This window comes from Episyrphus balteatus, chromosome 2 (genome assembly GCF_945859705.1).
Source record: "Episyrphus balteatus chromosome 2, idEpiBalt1.1, whole genome shotgun sequence".
NCBI lineage: Eukaryota > Metazoa > Arthropoda > Insecta > Diptera > Syrphidae > Episyrphus > Episyrphus balteatus.
In genome coordinates, this window is record NC_079135.1 from 69989071 (window position 1) to 69999252 (window position 10182).

Here is a 10182-nt window from a genome sequence, read left to right on the forward strand (position 1 = left end):
TTCTGTTTTGACATAGAACATTTATTTGATTTCCTTGCATTTCGAGTTGATTTTTTTGTTCTATGTTCGACATACAACATTATAGTAATGAGTAACCAACTTACAGTCAAGACAAACAATATTTTTGGAGCAATTATATTGCTTTTTAAGCTTTTTGTTGTTTTTTTTTTATTAAAGCCTGGTATGCTGCTCGCGCTAAATTTTAGCTGAGATAAAATTCCCATACAAGTTATCGATCCATTTTATCTCGGCTAAAATTTTTCGATAATTTGTATGGGAGCTAAAATTTAGCGCGAGCTGCGTACCAGGCTTAAAGCCTGGTACGCTGCTCGCGCTAAATTTTAGCTGAGATAAAATTCCCATACAAGTTATCGATAGCTTGTATGGGATCCATTTTATCTCGGCTAAAAATTTTCGATAATTTGTATGGGAGCTAAAATTTAGCGCGAGCAGCGTACCAGGCTTAAAAACCATAAATTTAATGAAGTGCATAATGCCCAATCAAGTTCAAAGATTTCAAATTAAGCCTGGTACGCTGCTCGCGCTAAATTTTAGCTCCCATACAAATTATCGAAAATTTTTAGCCGAGATAAAATGGATCCCATACAAGTTATCGATAACTTGTATGGGAATTTTATCTCAGCTAAAATTTAGCGCGAGCAGCGTACCAGGCTTTAGTATTTACCAAGAAATAAGCAAAAAATATAATTACACAGCAATTATTTAAATAAACATTTAAGTGAAACTTACTTACAAACTATTGCTGATTAATGTCAGTAACTTTTTCCAAAAAGCCATAATCGACTTGCCGCATGACCTTTCAATATTGCTTTAAAGGATTTTATTTTGGAGTCCGGCAGCTAATTTTTAAATGTAAAATGTTCTATGTAACTTAAAAGTAGTCATTTTTGTATGGGGTTCAAATGAGGCAAATTGTTCTATGTCAAGCCTGGTACGCTGCTCGCGCTAAATTTTAGCTGAGATAAAATTCCCATACAAGTTATCGATAATTTGTATGGGATCCATTTTAGCTCGGCTAAAATTTTTCGATAATTTGTATGGGAGCTAAAATTTAGCGTGAGCAGCGTACCAGGCTTCAAGCCTGGTACGCTGCTCGCGCTAAATTTTAGCTGAGATAAAATTCCCATACAAGTTATCGATAACTTGTATGGGATCCATTTTATCTCGGCTAAAAATTTTCGATAATTTGTATGGGAGCTAAAATTTAGCGCGAGCAGCGTACCAGGCTTAAAGTTATAACTACATTGGCTCAAAAAGTGAAAAAGTACAAAAGTGAAAATTTTCAAATGCAATTTTGTATAGTTTTTCCGACTCGAAAATTAAAACAAATGATGCAGAAAGCTTTTTTTTTTGTCTGAAAAACAATTTGCATACTCTTTTTTACAAACAAATTACGCTACCCAGAAAAAAAATCTTTTCACTTTTGTACTTTTTCAAAAAGTGGTGTATGTAGTTACGCCTGGTACGCTGCTCGCGCTAAATTTTAGCTCCCATACAAATTATCGAAAATTTTTAGCCGAGATAAAATGGATCCCATACAAGTTATCGATAACTTGTATGGGAATTTTATCTCAGCTAAAATTTAGCGCGAGCAGCGTACCAGGCTTTAAGCCTTTAAAGCCTGGTACGCTGCTTGCGCTAAATTTTAGCTCCCATACAAATTATCGAAAATTTTTAGCCGAGATAAAATGGATCCCATACAAGTTATCGATAACTTGTATGGGAATTTTATCTCAGCTAAAATTAAGCGCGAGCAGCGTACCAGGCTTAAGCCTGGTACGCTGCTCGCGCTAAATTTTAGCTCCCATACAAATTATCGAAAATTTTTAGCCGAGATAAAATGGATCCCATACAAGTTATCGATAACTTGTATGGGAATTTTATCTCAGCTAAAATTTAGCGCGAGCAGCGTACCAGGCTTTAAGCCTTTAAAGCCTGGTACGCTGCTTGCGCTAAATTTTAGCTCCCATACAAATTATCGAAAATTTTTAGCCGAGATAAAATGGATCCCATACAAGTTATCGATAACTTGTATGGGAATTTTATCTCAGCTAAAATTAAGCGCGAGCAGCGTACCAGGCTTAAGCCTGGTACGCTGCTCGCGCTAAATTTTAGCCGAGATAAAATCTCGGCTAAATTTTAGCTCGAGCAGCGTACCAGGCTTTAATGCAGAAAATTTCTTATGTGCAATAATAATTTTTTAATGCAAAATATTTTTATTTACAGTCTAAATTTTATTTTCAATGTCAGCTATTACATGAAGCCTCTTTTCAAACGTAATGAGTGCAAAAGAGAAAAAAGATGAAACAAAAAATTATAAGACCAGAGAGTCGTGGGTCGGAATTCTGAGACTCTTTTTTGACGTTTCTTTTACCACTTTTTCTTTTTTCAACATTCCCTTTCATTTCTTTTTGCTTCTTGGTGCAATACAACAACAACAAATTTTAAATCAAAAGAGAAATGTCAAATTTGAGTCCTGGACTCAAGAGGCATCGTGTAATAGTACGCGCCTCACTATCAAAAGAAAATTAGAAAAAAAGAGTCAAGCCTCTTGAGGCTTCGTGTAATAGATGACAATAGCCGTTTTTTATTATCACTTGATCCATTTAGATCATTAATTTAAATGTATTACAACAACTACATGAGATCTTGCAAGATCACGATTCATGATCCTGATGAAAAGCAAGATCACGATTCGTGATCCTGATGAAAAGCAAGATCTCATGTAGTTGTTGTAATACATTTTAATTAATGATCTAGGGTCAATGTGGGTAAATGTAAACAGGGGTAAATGAAAACATGGCTCATAACAAGCTTCAGTTAAATCTATTTGATGCATACATAAGTACAAATCGCGGACGCATGTATCTTTTAACTTATACGTCAAGCTCATTGCTGTCAAGAGAGAATTCATTCGACGAGCGTATTTTCCGTGAAAGATAATTTTTTAAAGTGCCAAACAAGTCGTTAGTCTTTCAGAAAAATTAAATATTTTTGCAAATTCAATAAAGTCAGTATAATTTGCAAATATTTTTTTGTTTTTAATTTTGATGTAGATTCTATGTGATACAAGCAAATTTTAAAATACAGGACATTTATGTCGATTTGCATGTGTTTACATTTACCCCAGAATATTTTTCATAATGGGTAAATGTAAACAACGTATTCTGGGGGTAAATATAAACATACATTTTCGGTGAAATTATTGGTTTTAATAAAAATAACATATTTTTAGTCAATTACTACTGCTAAAGTGCCGCGGAGTCACATTTTAAAGTAGCCAACACCATCATTTTCAGTGGATGATGTTGCAAAATCGGCCTTTGACGTAAAAAAACAAAAAATATTACGTTCAGAGCTACTCAGGATGCATATTGGGCGCCTATATAAAGAATCAAAGGAAGAAAACAAAAACTTTTATTGGAATTTAAAAAAGTTTTTGTCAAATACCTTCTTGAACGTTTTTCAAGTTGTTATCCATATGATAAAGAGGAAATTCTAAATTTTATACCACCGTTTACATTTACCCCGAATTTGCAAAAAAACACAAACATGGTGGGGTATTTGTAAACATGCCATATTTGACAGTAATGTAAACAATTTGGGAAATATTTGTTTATATTTATAAAGAAGAATTGCCATCATTTCATATTTGCATTTGAAGATACCATTCAAGTTGTTCCGTGAAAACATAAAAAAATCTAAAGTCGAAAGAAAAAAAAGACATGAAATTGTTTACATTTACCCACATTGACCCTATATGGATCAAGTGATAATAAAAAACGGCTAATGCAAATATTTTTCAGTTGCAATAACTATGTTTTTAATGCAAATATTTTTTTTCAGTTGCAATAATTTTTTTTTTTTAATGCAAATTTTCTTCAATTGCAATGAATATTTTTTTTTCAATGCAATTTTTTTAAAGTTGCAATAAATATTTTTTAATGACAAATGCACTAAAAAAATTATTTTTTACAACCCTGCTTCACAACGACCAAAGAAATGCGTCTAAAGCCTGGTACGCTGCTCGCGCTAAATTTTAGCCGAGATAAAATTCCCATACAAGTTATCGATAACTTGTATGGGATCCATTTTATCTCGGCTAAAAATTTTCGATAATTTGTATGGGAGCTAAAATTTAGCGCGAGCAGCGTACCAGGCTTAAGTTTAAAAAAAGTGTGTTATAGGTCTTAAGTTCATTATCAAACTGCATTACCGACTAATTAAAAATATACACAAATGTTGCCAACTTCACTCTGAGGCGTTATTTGACATCTACTTGTCAAAATTCCTTTCTTCGCAAATAACCAACCCGTAAAAGTGTACACGTTTTTGCCGTGAAACATTTTAATATTTCATCAGCATAATTATCGCTTAAATATTCCCTCAAACTACGGAAAAACACTCGCAAAATGGTTTTAACCAGTCGATTCTACAAAGAAAAGTATCCCGAAATCGATGATGTGGTCATGGTCAATGTACGATCCATCGCCGAAATGGGTGCTTACGTGCATTTGTTGGAATACAACAATATCGAAGGAATGATTCTACTCTCCGAATTGTCCCGTCGTCGTATCCGGTCAATAAACAAACTTATTCGGGTTGGCAAAACAGAACCTGTTGTGGTCATTCGAGTTGACAAAGAAAAAGGTTACATAGATTTATCCAAGAGACGTGTCTCTACCGAAGATGTAGTCAAATGCACTGAACGTTTTGCCAAAGCCAAAGCTGTCAATTCGATCCTTCGGCATGTCGCCGATATTCTTGAGTACAACTCGAATGAAGTATTCGAAGAGCTGTACCAAAAGACAGCTTGGTATTTCGAAGAGAAATACAACAACAAAACCGCAGCCTACGACATTTTCAAGCAATCCGTACAAGAGCCATCGATTTTGGACGAATGCGGTTTGGATGCTAGTACAAAGGAAGTACTATTACAAAACATTCAACGCAAGTTGACATCGCAGGCGGTGAAGATTCGTGCAGATATCGAGTGCTCTTGCTACGGCTACGAAGGAATTGACGCTGTCAAGGCAGCTCTCAAATCCGGATTGGATGTGTCCACAGAGGAGATGCCAATTCGTATTAATCTCATTGCTCCACCATTGTATGTCATGACCACTTCCACAACAGAGAAGACTGACGGTTTAAAAGCTCTGGAAGTGGCTATCGAAAATATTCGGAAGCAAATAACAGAGAATGAAGGCGAATTGAAAGTGATTATGCCACCGAAAGTTGTTACAGCGATGGACGAAGCCGACTTGCAACGTCGTATGGAACGCGCTGAAGCTGAAAATGCTGAAGTCGATGGTGATGAAGACGAAGATGGCGAACAAGAGGGAATGCATTTCGAGGGTGGTGAAGATGACGACGAAGAGGGCGGCAGCGGCAGCAAGCAAAATGATGAAGCTGACGAAGAAAACGAAAACTGAAGTGTGCTTTTGCTGCTTCGCCATCATCGGTTTTTGTATTAAAAATCATTTAAAATTCAGTTAAATCTAGAAAAAAATATAAAATAAAGAAATTACTATTGAAAAAGATGTATAAGCAAGAAAAAGCTGAACAAAATAGAATTTTAAATAATTTTATAAAAATATTTGTTTGTTTTTTGTTTTCTTCTTTAATTGTTTGGGTTCTGCTTTTGTAATGGATGTAAATCCAAGCAAGAAGGTTGTTTTTTCTTGCGGTGGTAAGCTCAAATGAAAATCTTTATTTTGGTGGTAGTCACTGCAGCATTTTATTCGACTGTTTGTCTTATAGCAATGTACGCCGTGAAATCTTATTTCTCTAATGGCAGTTTCAAGAATCTTGAGTCTCCTCTTACTATTTAGCTGAACAGATTCAAAATTCCTTTTTCGATACTGGACTTACTGTTACTATCAGTAAATCCTTACATATTCCGTACCTTTCGTTCTTCCATAATTTCCTCCTAAATATCTTCTTATTGACCTTAGTTTTGAATATATCGTCATAGCCCTTATTTGAAACACTTTGTCTCCCGCCTACCATGACTATGAACGGGTTCCGTGATTGTTTTTTCGAGAATCGCAGAAAATTCCCGATACGAATTGAATTCATAATAAGGCTGAATAAAAATCTATGGACGTTGGTGTGGTCTTGAATTGTGTTCTCCTCCCTGTACACATGGGTACTATTTGAATATGGCACTTGGGTAGGAATAAAGCTGTTTGAAAAACCTTTTTGGTTGATGTCCTAGACCTAGTTTCAGTTGATTTTTATACTCACAGATGTCTTTTTCCCTAATTATCCCCCAATATTAAACTTTGCTCTAAGGATAATGTTGAGACTTTCTGGGCTTTTGAAAAATCACGTTGTATTCTTTTTTTTTTCAAAATAGATCGATTCGGTTTTTATTTGCGATAAAGGTGCTATAATATGTGCCAAGTTATGGTTTATGACACATAACATTACAATGATAATGAAAAGGACTACAATTCAATTTTAAAGTTCAAATGACCTCAACTTCAAAGCGTTTCGCCAAGGTACGACAGTGGGCTCATCAGTTAGATCTGTCGTACCCTTACTAAGATGCCTTATTTTAGTCGATGTTAACCGACACTATATAAAACTCACAGCATGAATATACTGTGAGTTGAGGTCACATTGAACTTTAAAATTGAATTATATTCAATCGCTCCACTAAAATTAAAATAATTTTTATATTTTTTTTATTATTTTTGTTATTTTTTCTTCGTTATGAAAAGGACTACAGCTTAAACTTGGTATGTAGTGAGTTTTGCAGTTTAATTTTCTCAAAAAATTTTGATGTTTTTTGTTTTTTTTTCAAAAATCATTAATAACACGGTGTTACAAAAATGAGGTTTTAAAATATACGCGGGCGGAGACCTATCAGGTTTTGTAGAGCTAGTCGCACTGAATACGAAACGGTATTTGAAAATCCCCTAACACCCCCAAAATCTGGAGTTACGGGCAAAAAACGGTTTTTTGGACCTTCACCCATTGAAAAAATTCTAGCTTCGACAATTTTTTACCCATTTTCGATTTTTTTACAGTTTCTGATAGAAGATAAATATACCTTTTTAACAATGTATAAAACATGTAACTCGGTTAAACCACTTAGAATTTATAGGATGTCAAAGTTCAAAAATTCAATTTTTTTTGTCATTTGCCCAACTTCGGCATCAATTTAAAGTATATGTTTTCAAAACAACATGCTATTTAAAAAAAATATTCTAAAACTATATCTATTTCCCAATTGATCGAGGTATTTTTTATGAAAATCACTTCAAAATTGGCTTAGAAAAAAAAATTTTTCGATTTCAACCCAGATACAGAAATTGGAACTTTTAGGTATAGATACAGTGACCATCCGTCCCGGTTTACCCGGGACTGTCCCGTATTTCTACAGCTTGTCCCGGGTTTTTATTTAAGAAACCCGGGACGTATAAGTGTCCCGTATTTTGTAATTTGTCCCGTGATTGTCCCGTATTTGCACATTCTCTGATTTTTGTGTTCAATATTTTAAATACTTTGTTCGGAAAACAAGAAAACAGTGCTTGGAAATTAAAATTTTTCTAGTACGCTGCTGAAGCAAAACTAAAAATTTTCTAAGTCTTCGTTTGTATGAAAATTTTCGTTTTTCCTCTAGACTAGGCTTTAGTTTTTTTTTTAATGTTCGTCAATTATTTAGTTCCAGCTTTTGTTTATCAGGTTGGTACACCATTAAAAATGTTTTCGAATAAAGAACAACATATGGAAGAGTAAAGAACCCAGATAAGTTTCAAAACTTTTAAGGACATGTTAAAAGTTGTGTTAAGGTTCATACAATTTCAAAACCATTTAAATAAAAATGTTAAAAAACAGCTCTCCCGATTTTGATTAAAAAAATATTTTTTTAGAAGTTATTAACAGACAATATTAAAAAACCATTTGCTTGATTTCTGATTTCGTAAACGATTTAAATGATTTCAACAAAAACGCTCCCATAAAATCGTTTAGGAAATCTTATAGTAATTTCGATTGGCAGTCCGGAATCATTCTGAAAGCGTTTTATTCGCACAAAACTGACAGTTTTGTATGAATAAAATTTTTTCGGAATGATTCCGGACGCTTCCGGACTGCCAATCGAAAACGCCATTAATATCAAAAAAGGAAAAATTATGAAAACTCATTTAAAATAATTTTAATTTTTTTTTGAAAAATCAATATTTTCAAAACGATCCAACGAATTTTTTATCCGTCCCGGGTTTGGCTTCCATAAATATGGTCACCGTAGGTATAGAACAAAAATGTTGTTTCGGCACGTAGTAGGATAAGTTGGGCGCCAGGATTTGATGAAAGGTTTTTGTAGAGGAGCTCAATACAAATATTTTTTTTCTTTGGGAGGGGGGTCTATCTCCCCCCGTTTAGGTGGGAGGGGCATTTTTCTAAAAAAAAATTGTCAAAATAAAAAAAAATTATTAAAAAACAACGGCAACACTTACAGTAATAAATGATACCATTTCCAAAAGGCAAAATTGTGCATTTGATTCTTATTTTTAAATCAATATAATATTCCCAATAGTTTTTGAAATAATCGATTTCAAAGTTAAAAATAGGGGAACAAATTTTTTTTAAAACTCATTTTATACTATTTTTGTCCAGACTGTGAATTTTAGTAAATAAATTACTTAAACAGAAAACTGCCTCAATTAATTCCTTATCGAACAGTGAAAACTATATGTTTCTATGTCTTCTAGGTTTTGGGAAAATTGAAAAATTATTTTATCAGATTTTTCTTTTTTCAAAATATTTTTTGTTTTTATTTGTTTTTATTTTTCAATTTATGGGTAAAAAATTGTCGAAGCTAGAATTTTTTCAATGGGTGAAGGTCCAAAAAACCGTTTTTTGCCCGTAACTCCAGATTTTGGGGGTGTTAGGCGATTTTCAAATACCGTTTCGTATTCAGTGCGACTAGCTCTACAAAACCTGATAGGTCTCCGCCCGCGTATATTTTGAGTGTTACAAAGTGTAATTGTTTTTTACACCATCTGATGCACAATATGAATTACAGGTATAAGAAAAACAGGTAAATGAAAAATGTTTTGATTCGTAATGGCAAGTCAAGCATTCAAAACGTTCTCTTAAAAATTTGTTAAAACTGACGTACAGTGCTGTGCAAAACATATGCAACTGTTTTAACTTACTATATCGTATTTATTTTCTGCATGTTTCTACTCATAAAAGAAATATGCAATTTATGAGGGGGAAAGCTCTAGGGGTACACTAACACTTTGTATATCTCACCTCTTTATAAAAAATAATTCTTCAATGGGTTTTAAAAATCATTAAATTTGTCTGTGCAAAACATATGCAATTTTGTATGTCAAAAAATATGTTGGACCAACGGACAAAGTCGCACCTTTATAGTAAAACAACCGTTATTTAGTTCAAACGAAAGTGTAATGTTATTTAAACTTAATACAACTACAATTTGAAGCCATGCATTTTACAATCATCAAAACAAATTTTTCCTTGTTGCCATATATTTTAAGAAAGCCATTGGATTAATTAGCGACCTTATGGTTTATCTCAAGTTAAACTTTTCTAATGGAATTATTTCTATTTGCATAGGACCAAAATAGCCTCGAACAACTTCACGACTTGGGCGCACATACCTACATTATTTAGAATATTAAAGCTTTCTATACATATATAAGTTTATAAAGAATTATTTTAATTTAGTTTTATAAGAAAATTAAAATGTTTTTTAAATTACAAAAACCGGGACATATAGAAGTTTAAAGTCGTTGACCTAGTTCAGCTTCACTCATTGAGCAGCTCACGGGCCGCACTCTACATCTCGTTCTCGTTGCATTATCCCCAAAAATAGAAAAGCTTTCAAAGACAAAATGCCAAAAGACACTATGAGTAAAATTTATTTCCCTTAAAAATGGTGGACTATGGCTAATTCTAGTTGATGTATTCTGATATAGCTTGATGAAAAACAAGCAAAAAATTGATTTTAAAAAATTTAATTTTTCAAAAATTTTAAAAATAGTTTTTGATAAAGGCTTTTTAAATGCTTTTCTGCTTAAAGATTCGTGTCAGAAATATCTTATCGTAGATCAAAGGTGTGTAGGCAACAAATGTTCAAGAACAGACTTTAAAAATTGTAAAGTTTTTTTTTTTTTAATTTTA

The 10182-nt window shown here is 33.2% G+C and overlaps 1 protein-coding gene across 1 annotated transcript; it reads left to right on the forward strand.

Moving 5' to 3' along the window:
- Positions 1–4299: 4299 nt before the first annotated feature.
- LOC129911533 (eukaryotic translation initiation factor 2 subunit 1) lies at positions 4300–5617 on the forward strand. The gene has a single exon (XM_055989362.1). It carries the CDS (start codon positions 4434–4436, stop codon positions 5451–5453), a length of 1020 nt encoding a protein of 339 aa, XP_055845337.1. The 5' UTR covers positions 4300–4433; the 3' UTR covers positions 5454–5617.
- Positions 5618–10182: the final 4565 nt, after the last annotated feature.

What these genes read in the sequence shown, in the direction of transcription:
- LOC129911533 (XM_055989362.1), top strand. Translation starts at nt 4,434, where the DNA reads ATGGTTTTAACCAGTCGATTCTACAAAGAAAAGTATCCCGAAATCGAT.